The sequence below is a fragment of the Coregonus clupeaformis genome, chromosome 3, assembly GCF_020615455.1.
Source record: "Coregonus clupeaformis isolate EN_2021a chromosome 3, ASM2061545v1, whole genome shotgun sequence".
NCBI classification, from domain to species: Eukaryota; Metazoa; Chordata; class Actinopteri; order Salmoniformes; family Salmonidae; genus Coregonus; species Coregonus clupeaformis.
The window spans coordinates 3,205,878-3,223,040 of record NC_059194.1 but is presented as its reverse complement, the minus strand read 5'-3'; the positions used below and the strand labels follow the sequence as shown (position 1 = coordinate 3,223,040).

General features: G+C 44.9%; 2 protein-coding genes across 4 annotated transcripts; both read right to left on the bottom strand.

The window, feature by feature from the left end:
• Window positions 1–3,485: 3,485 nt before the first annotated feature.
• Window positions 3,486–6,097, bottom strand: LOC121539688 (solute carrier family 25 member 53-like). Its single transcript, XM_041848385.2, has 2 exons — window positions 5,758–6,097; window positions 3,486–5,392 (listed from the first exon to the last, which is right to left on the bottom strand). Exon 2 carries the CDS (start codon window positions 5,388–5,390, stop codon window positions 4,491–4,493), a length of 900 nt encoding a protein of 299 aa, XP_041704319.2. The 5' UTR covers window positions 5,391–5,392; window positions 5,758–6,097; the 3' UTR covers window positions 3,486–4,490.
• Window positions 6,098–9,993: 3,896 nt separating this feature from the next.
• Window positions 9,994–16,687, bottom strand: LOC121539677 (ribose-phosphate pyrophosphokinase 1-like). Of its 3 annotated transcripts, none has more exons than XM_041848351.2 (7): window positions 16,376–16,687; window positions 15,125–15,314; window positions 14,308–14,406; window positions 13,336–13,460; window positions 12,780–12,953; window positions 12,300–12,459; window positions 9,994–11,725 (listed from the first exon to the last, which is right to left on the bottom strand). In XM_041848351.2, exons 1-7 carry the CDS (start codon window positions 16,495–16,497, stop codon window positions 11,633–11,635), a joined length of 963 nt encoding a protein of 320 aa, XP_041704285.1. In that variant the 5' UTR covers window positions 16,498–16,687; the 3' UTR covers window positions 9,994–11,632. The 3 variants fall into 3 exon arrangements, with proteins under 3 accessions (XP_041704285.1, XP_041704294.1, XP_041704303.1); XM_041848360.2 differs by having other exon boundaries at window positions 15,131–15,314; XM_041848369.1 differs by having other exon boundaries at window positions 11,642–11,725; window positions 12,268–12,459.
• Between the last annotated feature and the right edge of the window lie 476 nt (window positions 16,688–17,163).

Here is a 17,163-nt window from a genome sequence, read left to right as displayed (position 1 = left end):
AAAGGCCTCTCTAAAATGTGCAGTTTTTACAAACATGAATCTTAGTATCTGTCTCCACCACTTTTACCATCATTAAGGTAGCCAACAACACCTGGTACAGGCCCCTCCACATAGGGTCTTTCCAGCTCTTTCTTCTGTAGTCTTTTGCCATCACATAGTCTCCAGGGCACAGAAAATACTCAGATTATCCTACTCAGTTGGGCATAGTTATCTTCACCCATGAAAATAAAATCTTAAGAACATTGTTAGGTTAGGTGAGACACAGTATGCTACTCATGTCCTCTCATCCGTCTAGAGAAGCCTTGAGATTATGAAGCACACCTGCTTCCAGCTTGTTGTAGTTCACTTATCTCATAGACAGACCACCTCTACACCATGCCTCCTATCACAAAAACAAAAATGATTTAACCTAACCCATAACACATTATTACTACTGCTCATATCCTTAATACACCTTGCATACTTCCCCACAAAACCATAATAAAACATTAAAACCTCTGTAAGCCCAACTTCCCCCCTTGGACACATGCATCACATCGTGATTCATGTGTTCAAAAAACAAAACAACAACAACATTGCCTATTAAACCAAAAATAATAACTAAACTGAAAATGACAACCCTTGAGCATATCTTTACTTAACTGTATCCCATAACACTATTCAAGGAATACCTCTCTTTCAGGACTAACTCTCTCACTTCATCCTTGTCCTGTTTCGACTAATTTATATATAGGATTTTTTCCAAATTATAAACTTCTTCACAATTATCCTTATTTTATCTAACCCCCTAATTCAGCATGCCTCTAGAATTCATAGTGCGGGTGATCAGGTCGCACTATAAAGCCAGGACATATTTCAGAGGTCATTGAAATCATTCAATGAATTGTTTCATCCAATAGTATACTACTCCTAACAACCATCAAGAGTTTTCATAAATGTTGTAAGTCCTTAGTACAGCTCTTTTCAAAATAAATCACACATATTTACTTATCCCTCAGTAAATAAAACCCAAATTACATGTGTATGCCCCTATAAGTTATTTCACTTCCATCCCATCAAAAACCCCAAATAGAAATATAAATCCTATACAACTAACATTTCATACTAAGTAGTTTGTTTGTGGTTATTCGAACACCATATAGTAAAACAATAAACAAACAAAAATGGCCAGGCCTTATTTATTTTGGTAGCTCCCTATGACAACCTAAAAATAAAACTACTTAATTTTACTAACTAGTTCCACCCTAGCCTACAGACTTTTTTTTTTTTTTTTTACCTCTCAATAAAGAATCCCCCCCTGCTTCTCCTTCACACAAAATCAGACAGCTGATGTTCTGAAAGAGCTGCAAAATCTGGACCCCTACAAATCATCTGGGCTAGACAATCTGGACCCTTTCTTTCTAAAACTAGCCGCCGAAATTGTCGCAACCCCTATTACTAGCCTGTTCAACCTCTCTTTCGTAACGTCTGAGATCCCCAGAGATTGGAAAGCTGCCGCGGTCATCCCCCTCTTCAAAGGGGGTGACACTCTAGATCCAAACTGTTACAGACCTATATCCATCCTGCCCTGCCTTTCGAACGTTTTTGGAAGCCAAGTTAACAAACAGATCACCGACCATTTCGAATCCCACCGTACCTTCTCCGCTATGCAATCCGGTTTCCGAGCTGGTCATGGGTGCACCTCAGCCACGCTCAAGGTCCTAAACGATATTATAACCGCGATCGATAATAGACAGTACTGTGCAGCCGTCTTCATCGACCTGGCCAAGGCTTTCGACTCTGTCAACCACCGCATTCTTATTGGCAGACTAAATAGCCTTGGTTTCTCAAATGACTGCCTCGCCTGGTTCACCAACTACTTCTCAGATAGAGTTCAATGTGTCAAATCGGAGGGCCTGTTGTCTGGACCTATGGCAGTCTCTATGGGGGTGCCACAGGGTTCAATTCTTGGGCCGACTCTTTTCTCCGTATATATCAATGATGTCGCTCTTGCTGCTGGTGACTCTCAGATCCACCTCTACGCAGACGACACCATTTTGTATACATCTGGCCCTTCATTGGACACTGTGTTAACAAACCTCCAAACGAGCTTCAATGCCATATAACACTCCTTCAGTAGCCTCCAACTGCTCTTAAACACTAGTAAAACTAAATGCATGCTGTTCAATCGAACGCTGCTGGCACCCGCCCACCTGACTAGAATCACTACTCTCGACGGGTCTGACCTAGAGTATGTGGACAACTACAAATACCTAGGTGTCTGGTTAGACTGTAAACTCTCCTTCCAGACTCACATTAAGAATCTCCAATCAAAAGTTAAATCTAGAATCGGCTTCCTATTTCGCAACAAAGCCTCCTTCACTCATGCTGCTAAACATGCCCTCGTAAAACTGACTATCCTACCGATCCTTGACTTCGGCGATGTCATTTACAAAATAGCCTCCAACACTCTACTCAGCAAATTGGATGTAGTCTATCACAGTGCCATCCGTTTTGTCACCAAAGCCCCATATACTACCCACCACTGTGACCTGTACGCTCTTGTTGGCTGGTCCTCACTACTTATTCGTCGCCAAACCCACTGGCTCCAGGCCATCTATAAATCACTGCTAGGCAAATCCCCGCCTTATCTTAGCTCACTGGTCACCATAGCAACACCCACCCGTAGTATGCGCTCCAGCAGGTATATCTCACTCGTCATCCCCAAAGCCAAACACATCCTTTGGCCGCCATTCCTTCCAGTTCTCTGCTGCCAATGACTGGAACGAATTGCAAAGATCTCTGAAGCTGGAGACTCTTATCTCCCTCACTAACTTTAAGCATCAGTTGTCAGAGCACCTTACCTGTACACAGCCCATTTGAAATTAGCCCACCCAACTAACTCATCCCCATATTGTTATTTATTTTGCTCATTTGCACCCCAGTATCTCTATTTGCACATCATCTCTTGCACATCTATCATTCCAGTGTTAATACTAATTGTAATTATTTTGCACTATAGCCTATTTATTGCCTTACCTCCATTACTTGCTACATTTGCACACACTGTATATATATTTTCTGTTGTATTTTTGACTTTATGTTTTGTTTTACCCCATATGTAACACTGTGTTGTTGTTTTTGTCGCACTGCTTTGCTTTATCTTGGCCAGGTCGCAGTTGTAAATGAGAACTTGTTCTCAACTGGCTTACCTGGTTAAATAAAGGTTAAATAAAAAAATAATTAAAAAAATGCCCTCTCATTGCTGCGCTTCCACCGGCCTCACAACCGCAGACTGAGGAGTATTTCTGTCTGTAATAAAGCCCTTTTGTGGGGAAAAATTCATTCTGACTGGCTGGGCCTGGCTCCCCAGTGGGTGGGCCTGGCTCCCCAGTGGGTGGACCTATGCCCTCCCATTGCTGCGCCCCTGCCCATTCATGTGAAATTCATAGATTAGGGCCTAATTTATTTACTTCAATTGACTGATTTCTTTATATGAACTGTAACTCAGTAAAATCGTTGAAATTGTTGCATGTTGCGTTTATATTTTTGTTCAGTACACATCATAATGCAACATTGTATAGTAGTACAGAGTCTGGGATATGTTCTCTGACGTCAAAAGATTATCATTCAAGTATTCCTCTCAGAGTTGATATCCTTATAGTCCATTTTGTGAGAAACTGAAGTTGGTAATGATATCCAAGTACAAGACAATAGAAAGGTAAGCCTATACTGAGTGATACATATCTTATTTGATTCATATGCAGTTGTTCATTTAAATATTATCAAGTCCATCTTGACGAACCTTGGTAGAGCACCTTGAACATAAATGGATCTCCTAGGCTTCGATTCATTCATGACTTAAAAAAATAGGAAACAGTGAGGCATCTGAAAGAAATAGAACCTTTGAACATCATTGCACAGTAATCTTTGGCTCATAAAAACCTGATATCAGAGAGACACTATTGATGACTGAGGCCATACAAATAAAATAAAAACCTGTAAAATTAAAAGTTTTACTGTTCACTTTTTAAACATTTAATAAAATGTGTATGGCCTGACTAATAGAGAGGTGCACAGCTGCAGCTGCTGGACCATTCTTGAGAACATGCTGCATTCCTGAACAGAACAGCTCCCATAGGACGTCAGCAGTCATCACCAAGGGCACGTTTCAATAGTCAAAAATGTCCTCCTCTCCTCAGCTCCTTTCATCTTCACTTATCTGCTCATAATTTCTAGCGGAAGTGTGCAATATGGTGCATCCCTATCAGGTTGCACATCCTCCACTCAGGTTTCACACCAGGGCAGACTAAGGAAAAGCGATCCGGAGAAAGGAGCCACCTTAGACTATTGACATACGCCCTATGAGGTTCTTCCTGCCAAATTGCACCCTATTCCCTATGTAATGCACTACTTTTGACCAAGGCCCTAAAGGTAGTGCACTACAAAGGGAATTGGGTGCCATTTGTGACGCAAACCTTGTCTGGAATGGAGCAATGAGGTGTCGTGTTTCAGTGTGCGGAGCGTCTCTGCAGCTGGTCATAGATGGCTGTGGTGATTCCCCAGCTGATACAGCCCCTGAGGATAACCAGGGAACCTCCGCGGTACAGCAGGGGGACGCTCCTCTTCAGCCGACCTTCCCACAGGGCCTTCCAGCTCCCCCTCACCCCCGCTGCCTCACCCACCACCTCAGCCTGCATGTTGACCACCAGCACAGACAGAGGATACAGGGGCAGGTTGATCACCATGGAGCTGATCACCATTCCTGACAGGAAGGATGAGGCCATAGGAGGAAGCCCCTTCTCCCTCAGAGCAGCACTGAAGGGGTCCTTCAGGCCGAAGTAGATGCAGCTTCCCAGGGTGTTACGGGCCAGTATGGGGATGAAGGCTCTGTAGTACCCCATCCCCAGCCTCTCTGCCCCCAGACGGGCCAGCACGCTCTTCAGCGTGGGCAGGCTGCGGTCATTGCCCCCGTTCTGCAACACATTCTGCACACGCTCAAATGGCGTGAACACCAAGGCCTCCACCACGCCCGTGCCGAGCCCGGCCACAGCTGGTAACACGGAGAGAGGGGTGACGCTGCAGGGGTTGGTGAAGGAGGAGAGACAGTGGAGGAAGGTGTCATGTATCCCGAAAATTAGCGCCCCGTTCAGGGTTCTCATCAGTAGAGGGGGCACCACCCCCCTGTAGAGCTTCAGGAAACCCTCCTCCCTGAGTTGGCCTATAGCCTGTCTGACTACGGTGCTGTGAAGCTGCTGGCGGAACACAGTCTTGTAGATGGGGAAGGTGGCGATGGTGGTGAGAGTGGACACCAGGCTGGAAGTTCCACCATGGAGGAAACTGGGGAGCCTAATCATAGTGTCCTTCCTGAGGACTTGGTCATCATGGTTATCTCCAGGACCACGCCTCATCACTGAGAGGACAAGATGTGAGAACAAGACGCACCATATTGAAGAGAGGGTGGATACAGACAGATGGATGCAGACTAGTTAAATGGACAATACAATCATAAAAATATAGCCTATAATAATACTCTAATCTATGAATAATAAACACATGCATAAACTCTTGATAACACTGCAATATTCAACAATCCCTTTAGAATAATAACAGCTTGTGGAAAAAAACAACTGTCAACCAACCAAAATGTATCAACTACTATTAAACTTGCTCATCAGCTATATGCCCTAATGAATCACTTCTACGATTAATTACACCTAAGAAAATGATTTTTGTTTAATGAGCAACAGTTTAAAGAATACATTTTAGCCTACTTACCAGAACACCGAAAACGATTGTTTAGCCTACAGATGATTGTCGTTATATATATATATATAGCCTAGTCGGGTATCGATCTGCAGTTTGCCAATCCGTCGCAAGCGTTTACAAGAAATTACCTGTGTTTCGATGCACGAGCGAAATGAAAGCAACCCTTGCCTACATCACGCCCTTATCTGTATGCGGCCACGCATATTTTCAGCTGGCAGGCAAAACAACCAAGCCTGAAATAACAATTGGAAAATATCAACTAAATAAATGTGTGTTGTATCGGGTTAAGAATAATTCATTATAAAACCGACAGGAATTAACGGTGTGGGGAGCGCTTCTATGGTCATTGCCGGTTGTTTCTCGCCCCTCCTATAATTACCATTGGATGGATTTCTTCGACTGGTCTCCGTCGATTGGACAGCATCACCTATCAATCAATGTCGTGCAGGGAGCGTTTATCACTGAAGACAGGAAATTGTCGGCTGATCGCTTAAGTATTAGGGCCAAGCGAAGAGATGTACTTAAAAAGTGGCAATATTTCGAGAATATACTCGAAATGTAATTTTGAGAATCAAGTCTAAATGTTGAGAATATAGTCGCAGTTATAGTTCAAGATTAAAGTAGGGGGATTGGGTCAACTGCATGTCTCAATGGCTCCCTGTTGCTGTGCGCGCCACTGTTGAAATGCCTGCAGTTAGAAGACCTGGTGAAACTATACTTTAGAATTTACTTTAGTAACAAGGAAATGTAACGATCTCGGTTCGACAGAGAAAGCAAGTACAGGGTGATGATTTAATAAATAAAAGACATGGAACAAAGCATGTTTTGGGATAACCTAGGCGTCCTTCATTCATTCCTCCCATCCTTGAAGACCATGGGAGGAATGAAAGGAGATATTACGCTGGGCTAACCAAGTCCTGTCATCATCAGTGATGATTTCTTTATAGCCTAATAGGCCTATATTTATACTGAAGAAAAATATAAACGCAACATGTCAGTTGTTGGTCCCATGTTTCATGAGCTGAAATAAAAGATCCCAGAAATGTTCCATATGCACAAAAACCTTATTTCTCTCAACTTTTGTGCACAGATTTGTTTACATCCCTGTTAGTGAGCATTTCTCATTTGCCAAGATAATCCATCCACCTGACAGGTGTGGCATATCAAGAAGCTGATTAAACAGCATGATCATTACACAGGTGCACCTTGTGCTGGGGACAATAAAATGCCACTCTAAAATATGCAGTTTTGTCAAACAACACAATGCCACAGATGTCTCAAGTTTTGAGGGAGCGTGCAATTGGCATGCTGACTGCAGGAATGTCCACCAGAGCTGTTGCCAGAGAATGTAATGTTCATTTCTCTAACATATGAATTTGGCAGTAAGTCCAACCGGCCTCACAACCGCAGACCACGTGTAACCACGCCAGCCCAGGACCGCCACATCCGGCTTCTTCAGCTGTGGGATCATCTGAGACCAGCCATCTGGACAGCTGATGAAACTGTGGGTTTGTACAACTGAAGAATTTCTAAACAAACTATCAGAAACCGTCTCATGGAAGCTCATCTGAGTGCTCATCGTCCTCACCAAGGTCTTGACCTGACTGCAGTTCGGCGTTTTAACCGGCTTCAGTGGGAAAATGCTCACCTTCGATGGCCACTGGCACACTGGAGAAGTGTGCTCAACACAGATGAATCCAGGTTTCAACTGTGCCGGGCATATGGCAGACAGTGTGGCGAGTGGTTTGCTGATGTCAACGTTGTGCACAGAGTGCCCCATGGTGGCGGTGGGGTTATGGTATGCGCAGGCATAAACTGCGGACAACGAACACAATAGCATTTCATCGATGGCAATTTGAATGCACAGAGATACCATGACGAGATCCTGAGGCCCATTGTCTGCCATTCATCCACCGCCATCACCTCATGTTTCAGCATGATAATGCATGGCCCCATGTTGCAAGGGTCTGTACACAATTCCTGGGAGATGAAAATGTTCCAGTTCTTCCATGGCTTGCATACTCACCAGACATGCCACCCATTTAGCATGTTTGGGATGCTCTGGATCAACGTATCCAACAGTGTGTTACAGTTGCCGCCAATATCCAGCAACTTCACACAGACATTGAAGAGGAGTAGGACAACATTCCACAGGCCACAATCAACAGCCTGATCAACTCTATGCAGAAGGAGATGTGTCAAGCTGCATGAGGCAAATGGTGATCACACCAGATACTGACTGGTTTTCTGATCCATGACACTTCCTTTTTTTAAGGTATCTGTGACCAACAGATGCATATCTGTATTCCCAGTCATGTGAAATCCATAGATTAGGGCCTAATGCATTTATTTCAATTGACTGATTTCCTTAAATGAACTGTAACTCAGTAAAATCGTAGAAATTCTTGGATGTTGCGTTTATATTTTTGTTCAGTGTAGATCAATTATTATTTCAAGAAAGGGAGAATGCAACCATGAATATATTCAAACGGCGCCTCAGATTAGCTGGTTTGCGCGTGTAGGAGTGGTCCCTTGAGTTGCTTCTCCTCATACAGACACTTGCGTAAAACCCCTGCTCCATTTTTCTTACTTCCCTCAGCGTTGGATAGGCCTATGCTTTACTTTCACTTGCCCACTGTAATGTACGATTAGCCTACAGGTTAGGGTACTCAATATACATGGCGCTATAGGTTTATAATGCGCTGCAAAATAGCAGTGTTGTAGCGAATTTGGAGAGCAGCTTGACATGGGACACACACGCATAGCCCCCGGTCTCCAGGATCCCAAGATAATTCGTTTTATTCGGTGTGCGCACGTAGCCTACTAGCCTATAGTCGTTGGAAGGATAGTTGCCATAAGGCGGAAATACTACTGTTATATTAAAGCACCATGGATAAGGTCGTTAATAGTTTTGTTAGAAATTGCGTAATTCAAATCTGGTATTGGAATAAGAATCAAGAGATCTTCAATCCAAGCTAAATTTATTATATGCAAAATGTATGTATGATAAGTATGTTGGTTCGTATACGGGCTCACTGAAAAACCTCGCAGGGCAGACAGAGAACTAAATCCATTGTTTACATGTTCTTCCTCAAATACTCTGACAGAGAGTTTCCCACCTCTCTGCTGGCCAATCAGAGTAGAGACTTGAGCGTGGTTTAGACTTACTCAGCCTATCCGTTGACGCACTGGCTGTTCCCGCCTCTTCTGTTACCAGGCATACGTTTATCATAACAACCTGTCATAGTGAGAAGAGCCAGCTCCCCTAGACACCATTCCTACGTCCAAGGATGGTTCACAGATCACAAAGGACCAGTATAGTCTAGTATTTGGAGACACAAATCCTTATCTAATTTTACCCCCTAAAACAGCTCTCCACATCAATCACAGCTTGCCAGGTGACACAACCTACATTAGCCCAGTCTAGAATGTATTCTTTCTAAGTTAGTCATCCCATCAATTATAAAAATAATAAATCTCTCACAGTTTCCATTATGCACAGACTTTTTTTGCAAGGTGTTCGGCTAGGCTACGCAGCAGAACGTTGAAGCGAATTTGGAGGGCAGACTGCCAGGGACTCAACCCCAGTTCTCTTCCCATTCAATGACAGTGCCAAGAAAGTGTTTGTTTGTGCTCATAAGGCACCATGGCCGTTAGAAGAGTTTATGCCTATAGTCTGAAATTGCCAGGTGGGAAACTTGGTGTGTGTGTGCATGCGTATGTGAGTTATTAGATAATTCGATTGATAAACGTGAGTGTGCAGTGACGCCTGTTTGAACGAGTGTATTAGATACATGGCCATTTGAGAGCCAGGGAGACATGCACTTAACCAAATCCCCTATGTGAATCTTGAAATAAAACTTGAGACTTTATTCTCGAAATTGAATTGAGTTTATTCTCGAAATAGTCACTTTTAAAAAAAGTTATATTATGCAACAAAAAAATATATACGTACCACACGTCGCTGTTTATTTTATTTTTCGCTCTTCAATTGGCCCTAATAATCTTCCGTAGTTAAAGAGGCTGCTGCAGCTATCCCAGCAATAAACTGTGGTTCCAATGAGACTACACCGACAACTAAAGGGTGTACAGCACTGATAACGTGTCATTATGAGTTAGCCTATACCGTTAGAATGTTATGAAACACAGCCTACTATGCCACTGTAGCCTGTATAGTCACTGGAATGTTACCAGCAGCAGAGCCTTGATATATGGATAACCTAATAAACCAGCCAGAATCCAGGCTTCGTTCGTTTTCACCATCTCTTTAATAAGATCACATTCAGCCATCAGATATTTTGGTGCACTGATTCACCTTATGCTAAACAAGTCAAGTCAACATACACAAAATCAGAATATAAGCACATACATGAAACTTTAAAAGTCAGACAGATACCACTCTTTCGAGGTTTATTATACAAATGTTATTGAAAAAATAAAGTCAATAAAAATAAAAAATAGCAGATCGACTTTTCTAGGAAGCTCCATCCTGCAGAGCTAAAAACCAACAGCTTCTAGATGACAACTTCAAACGACAACCTCGAATAGCAAAACCTGCCTCCTCTGCACCCACACTGAAATAATGATTCCCAATAGTCTTAAGAGGGGCAATCCGCGATTCGAAAAAGCGCTTACCCCACTACTTGTTCAGGTCAACAGCTGAGGAATGGGGTTGGAGGAATATACCCACTATCAAATTTCTAGACAGAGGTAGGGATGCAGATCATGAGGATCATGGAGGAGGCATTTATAAGTTATATTCTACAAGAATCAGTGGCTATATATATAATTCATTTATACATTAAGGCCAAAAATAGAAGTACCAATCCTGGATTGCCCCTTTAAAAGAGTTAAGTCTCTACAGACTGTTGTGAATCACCCAGAGGAACATCAGTGACACTGTCAACTATAGCTCATTCACTTAACTCATTATGAGCCTCATCTTTCAAACTGATAAAATGAATTGAAACCAAAATAATAAAATACCTGAAGTCAGTCAACATCCAACCATCTCTCACCCTGTTTTTGTAACATAGTAGAAGTATTGTAACAGCATTATTATGAAAAGGGGAGACGGTTCACATTAGCTAGAGGCTTGTGTGTGTGTGAGTTCACCCACTCACATAAATCATCAAAGCTGACTTTTTTTGTCCCTGATAGACGTGTCCCAAATTGCACCCTATTCCCCATGTAGTGCACAACTTTTGACCAGGGCCCATATGGCACTAGTCAAAAGAAGTTCACTATGTAGGAAAAGGGTGCAATTTGGGATGCTAGCACTGTTTAGGGGTGAGAGGGCCTCAAAATGAACATGTCATTATTATTGATAATAATCATTGATCCAAATTGTAATTATGACATGGTTAGTTAGCAATAGCAGCAGAGTGATGCTAATATAAATGGTGGTGTTTGTCAGGGTTGGGGTCAATTCCATTTAAAACTCAGTCAATTCCAGAAAGTAAACCTACTTCCAAATCCACATTTCCCTAATTGAAAAGCATTGAAGAGAATTGGAAATGGAATGTCAGTGTACTTCTTGAATTGACAGGAATTTAAATGGAATTGACCCCAACCCTGGTGTTTGTATAGAACATTCCCCCTCTTCCTCGTTTTGGTGTAACAGAACCATAGGGCTGGATTCTCTTCAGTGATGAGAAACATTCCAGAATACTGGGCAGAGAAATGGAATGAAGAGCTGACTCTGCATTCCTTGTTCTACCTGAAAGACAATCATATCTGTTCCCCAAATCCCCTATTCTGCATGAGAGATGGCCATGTCTGTTCTATCTGAATGTTCTGTGGTGTTATGCCCTCCTGAACAGTGCCCCAGGTGACTCAGTGTGCGTGTGTGTGACGTGGTGTGTGGCAGTGTGTGTGTGTGGTGTTACAAGGGGACGTGGCTAAAGAGGTAGGAGACAGATTCCCCGTTGTGGGTCCTGCGGATGGCCTCTGCCACGATCATAGAGATGTCAATCACCTACAGGAGAAACAGATGGTTAACACATAATAAATGTTCAGGAAACATCCGGATACATGTCAGACTATTACCGTTTATAAACAAAGTGTGCTTTATCTCATTTAATAATAAAATAATAATAATATGCCATTTAACAGACGCTTTTATCCAAAGCGACTTACAGTCATGCGTGCATAATTTTATTTTTTTGTGTATGGGTGGTCCCAGGGATCGAACCCACTACCTTGGCGTTACAAGCGCCGTGCTCTACCAGCTGAGCTACAGAGGACCATTTATAGAGTGAACTTTTAAAATTATTTTAGCACAAACTGTTTAGGTGATACGATTATTCAAACTATTTGCTGTTGTCTTAGTTGTTAAACATCACAGTAGCAACAATATAATTTCAGCTTAAACCACCTTAACATTGGACAGTATGGCAGTCTACTTATGTTGAGGTGAATAACCATGTTATAACCTCTGACCCCTGACCTGTATCTTAGGACAGTAATATAACATTTGACCCCTAACCTGTATCTAAGGACAGTGCTGTGACCCCTGACCTGTATTTTAGGACAGTGCTGTGACCCCTGACCTGTATTTTAGGACAGGTCTTCATCTTCTCCTCCTGAGGGATAGTGTTGGTGACGACCACAGCCTCGAAGCAGGCGTTATTGATGCGGGAGATGGCCGGGCCAGAGAAGATACCGTGAGTCAGGATGGCATACACCTTGGTAGCACCAGCTGAGATCAGCCTGAGGGTGAAGGGACAGATCTCCTTAAAAAACTGTGTTTGGGATTATAGCGCCGCCACATTTACCTGTTTGGATACGCTGACTTTTGCTGCAAGGACTCTCATTTAGATGAAGGATAAGTGAAATGTGAAATAGTGGTGGTTATTTCCACAGCTCTGTAATACGAAGGTCTTGACGTCAAATCAGAGATCCATTTTAATGTATAGGATCATAATTAATGTTTGTTTTTGTATGGTTAAGATTCAGCCCAGACACCCATTGCCTGGGCATAGATACATGTGTCAAGGTTAGTCAAGGTCATAAGGTGAGACTTTACTTACTTGTCGGCTGCGTGACAGATAGTACCACAGGTGTCTGCCATGTCATCCACCAAGATGGCTACCCGGTCCGTGACGTCCCCGACCAGCACCATGCGATCCACCTCGTTGGCCCTCTTTCTCTCTTTGTGGATCAGAGCAAAGTCCACGTTGAGCCTGTCCGCTATGGAGGTCACTCTGTCACACAGAACATAATACACAGTGTTAAGAGCCAGCCAAGTCACAGAGGCACAACAGTTGGTCGACTGTTATCGCTTAAAGATTTGTTAGTGTGAAGGAGCAGTTAGACACACAAACGTGTGAATCTAAAGTCCATTTCACAGATAAGGCAGAGTTAAAGAAAGACATGGCTCAAGGGTAAAACCACCTAAGGTAAGAGAGAGAGTTGATGTCCTTGAAGCAGTAGTGGCGCTTTGAAGCAGTTGTCTAGCATGCACACAGTGGTTCCCATATTTTCCAAGCATTCTCCTATCTCCATCTTTCTCTGATGAATCAAATTTCTTATTTTGGCCAAAAGCCCTCCGACCAAAAGCTTTTTGACTACTCTGTCCTGTCTCACCTCTTGGCACCCCCTGCGTCTGGAGAGACGATAGTGCAGGTCTTCCACTCTGCGATGTTCTCCTTGATCCACTTCAGTACAGCAGGCTCAGCATACAGGTTATCCACTGGGATGTCAAAGAAACCCTGGAGATACCAGAGACACACAGACAGGAGTCAGAGGCTGCCATCTCCAGTCATTGTGCCCTTGAGCAAGTAACTTAACCCCTATAGAACTCCATGTGTGGTGTGTGTTTGCTGATTGTGTCATCTGTTGGATTGGAGGGAGCAAAAGAAGAATTTACATTTGATGGACTCAGTGTATCGCTACAGTCTGGCTGTTTGGTCCTCTACTGCCAGACCCCAGTGTCCTCCCTACTCCTGACCTCTACTGCCAGACCCCAGTGTCCTCCCTACTCCTGACCTCTACTGCCAGACCCCAGTGTCCTCCCTACTCCTGACCTCTACTGCCAGACCCCAGTGTCCTCCCTACTCCTGACCTCTACTGCCAGACCCCAGTGTCCTCCCTACTCCTGACCTCTACTGCCAGACCCCAGTGTCCTCCCTACTCCTGACCTCTACTGCCAGACCCCAGTGTCCTCCCTACTCCTGACCTCTACTGCCAGACCCCAGTGCCCTCCCTACTCCTGACCTCTACTGCCAGACCCCAGTGTCCTTCCTACTCCTGACCTCTACTGCCAGACCCCAGTGTCCTCCCTACTCCTGACCTCTACTGCCAGACCCCAGTGTCCTCCCTACTCCTGACCTCTACTGCCAGACCCCAGTGTCCTCCCTACTCCTGACCTCTACTGCCAGACCCCAGTGTCCTCCCTACTCCTGACCTCTACTGCCAGACCCCAGTGTCCTCCCTACTCCTGACCTCTACTGCTAGACCCCAGTGTCCTCCCTACTCCTGACCTCTACTGCCAGACCCCAGTGTCCTCCCTACTCCTGACCTCTACTGCCAGACCCCAGTGCCCTCTCTGCTCCTGACCTGGATCTGTGAGGCGTGGAGGTCCATAGTGATGATGTGATCAGCCCCAGACACAGACAACATGTTAGCCACCAGCTTGGCTGAGATGGGCGCCCGACTCTGCAAGGAAACACACACACACACCTCATTTGTTGTACTCACATCACATGATATGAGCTGAGTCTTCCATCTTAAAAGTTGGTCCGTACTACATTTCCTTCCTAAGCAACATGGGGCAACAGATAGGCTATTCTAAACTACAGTCACATGTACAACAACTTCAAACTACTCAGCTTCTTCAAGCCCAAGAAAAGTGATACTGTACAAAAAGTTAATAACAGTATATTTTTGGCAGATACATAGTACATGCAATACATTATATTGTGGGCACAAGGACATGCACTGATATAAACCATCAGAGGAATGGAGGCAGGCAGGTGGCGGTAACAATACAAACAGAAGCCACAGTGACTGCTCACTCTGTTCACAGTTTAACTTAAATCAGTGGAGAGAAATCAAATCAAAACAAAACCCAGGCATGCTCCCAGTCCCATCCATCTGCTGTGGCTGCCTGCTGGGGTCTGTCCATGCAGTCAGTGGCAGCAACATGGGTCGTCGGGTCACACTGGACATTGATGTGGTATAATGGCAGGGTTGGGGTCAATTCCATTTCAATTCAGGAAGTACAGTGAAATTCCAATGCTTTTTAATAAATAAATAAAAATGTGGAATTGGAATTTGGTACTTTCTGAATTGACTGGAATTGAACCCAACTCTGGTGATGTGGTATTAATGGTCGGCGGCGTGACAGTAGAGTAACTAGATGTCTGTCCCTCACCCCCACCTTGTCCTTCTTGTCCTGCCGTGCGTAGGGGAAGCAGGGGATGACCGCTGTGACCCGGGAGGCCGAGGCGATCTTACACGCATTGATCATAATCAGCAGCTCCATCAGATTATCATTGATCTCCCCACAGCCGCTCTGTACGATGTAGACATCCTCTCCACGCACACTCTCCCCGATCTCAACACTGTTAGGGCCCAGGGGAGAGGAGGAGAGGGGACGAGCAAATGGGGAGGGGAAAAGAGAGGGGAGGAGGGGGAGAGGGAGGAGGGGGGAGAGGGAGGGAGGGGGGAGAGGGAGGAGGGGGGAGAGGGAGGGAGGGAGGGAGGGGGAGAGGGAGGGAGGGAGGGAGGGGGAGAGGGAGGGAGGGAGGGAGGGAAGGGGGAGAGGGAGGGAGGGGGAGAGGGAGGGAGGGGGGAGAGGGAGGGAGGGGGGAGGGAAGGAGAGGGAGGGAGGGGAGGGAAGGAGAGGGAGGGAGGGGGAGGGAAGGAGAGGGAGGGAGGGAGGGAGAGGGGGGATCGGGAGGGAGGGAGGGAGAGGGGGGGGGATCGGGAGGGAGGGAGGGAGGGGGGGATCGGGAGGAGGGAGGGAGGAGGGAGGGAGGGAGGGGGATCGGGAGGGAGGGAGGGAGGGGGGGGGATCGGGAGGGAGGGAGGGAGGGAGGGGGGGGATCGGGAGGGAGGGAGGGGGGGGATCGGGAGGGAGGGAGGGAGGGGGTGTTCGGGAGGGAGAAAGTGGAAGACAGGGTAAACAACACTCTCTGCTAACACAGCATGACACTAGTTGTGATGGATAATCATCATGAGACAGCGAAAACACAGCCTACAGGTGTTTAGGGCTAGGGGCCTTAGAAGTGCAGTGACAAGAGAAGATTTCGGAGTAGGCTAAGTACAGTGAAAATACAACTACTGTATGACCAAAGTGCTCAACAGCACGGAATGAGAAGTATACAGCTTGATGCATCAGTGTTACACAATTAGTTACAAGAAACAATAGTTTCACTTTTGCTAGCCTGTAGGGGTTGTCAGCACTCCCAATATTCAGAAATTAGTTGAAATGTAGTTCGCCCTATGCCCAACAAACTGAGCGCCAAAATGAACTCCAGTTATGCGTGACATAAACTACAAGTTCCAAGCACCTTTGCGAGGCAGCATCAAAAGCAGCACGCTAACATAACGTTTCTTACACATTTCTCGAACATAAGATTTCAACAGGTCAGCATTCTATACATTAAAAGTTTACACTGACCATGTTTCTTGATTGCTGAATTTCTTGGTGACAACCTTCCCGAGTTCCATTCCAAGACGGTCGGCAATTTTGTGAGACAGTTCCCGATGCGAGCTACCGCTGAATATCTTAATGTTCGGCATTTTTGTATGTTCCAGGGCGTCGTTCTACGGAAGCTAGCTACAGTGCTAGTAGCAACAAATGAGTGACGTACGATCTATTAGTTCTAGTGAACTGTTGGAAATCGATCGCTAGTCGATAGCTATCATCAAGCTTGATGCGTTGCCTACCTATCAACCATCATTCCCTTCATCACGCGTGCGCCTGACCTTCTTCCTGGGCTTCTTCTTCTTTTGGGTTTAACGGTGGTTGGCATCCAATATGTTGCATTACCGCCCCCATCTGGACTATAATATATATCCATTATAATTTGTGATACAAAATGGGAAAAACAAAAAATAAATAAAACCTTCCAACTAACCCTACACTCATTAAAAATGCAATACCCCATTCCACTACGTTGACCCTATCTGCTCCTGCACCCAGCCAGCCTAACCAGCCGCACCATGCCAAAGGCTTGGGAGGACGGGACACCACCACTCAGCACACCCTGTAACTCTTCCAATTGGCATGCTGACTGCAGGAATGTCCACCAAAGCTGTTGCCAGAGAATTTAATGTTAATTTCTCTACCATAAGCTGCCTCCAATGTCATTTTATAGAATTTGGCAGTACATCCAACCGGCTTCACAACCACAGACCACGTGTAACCACACCAGCCCAAGACCTCCACATACAGCTTATTTACCT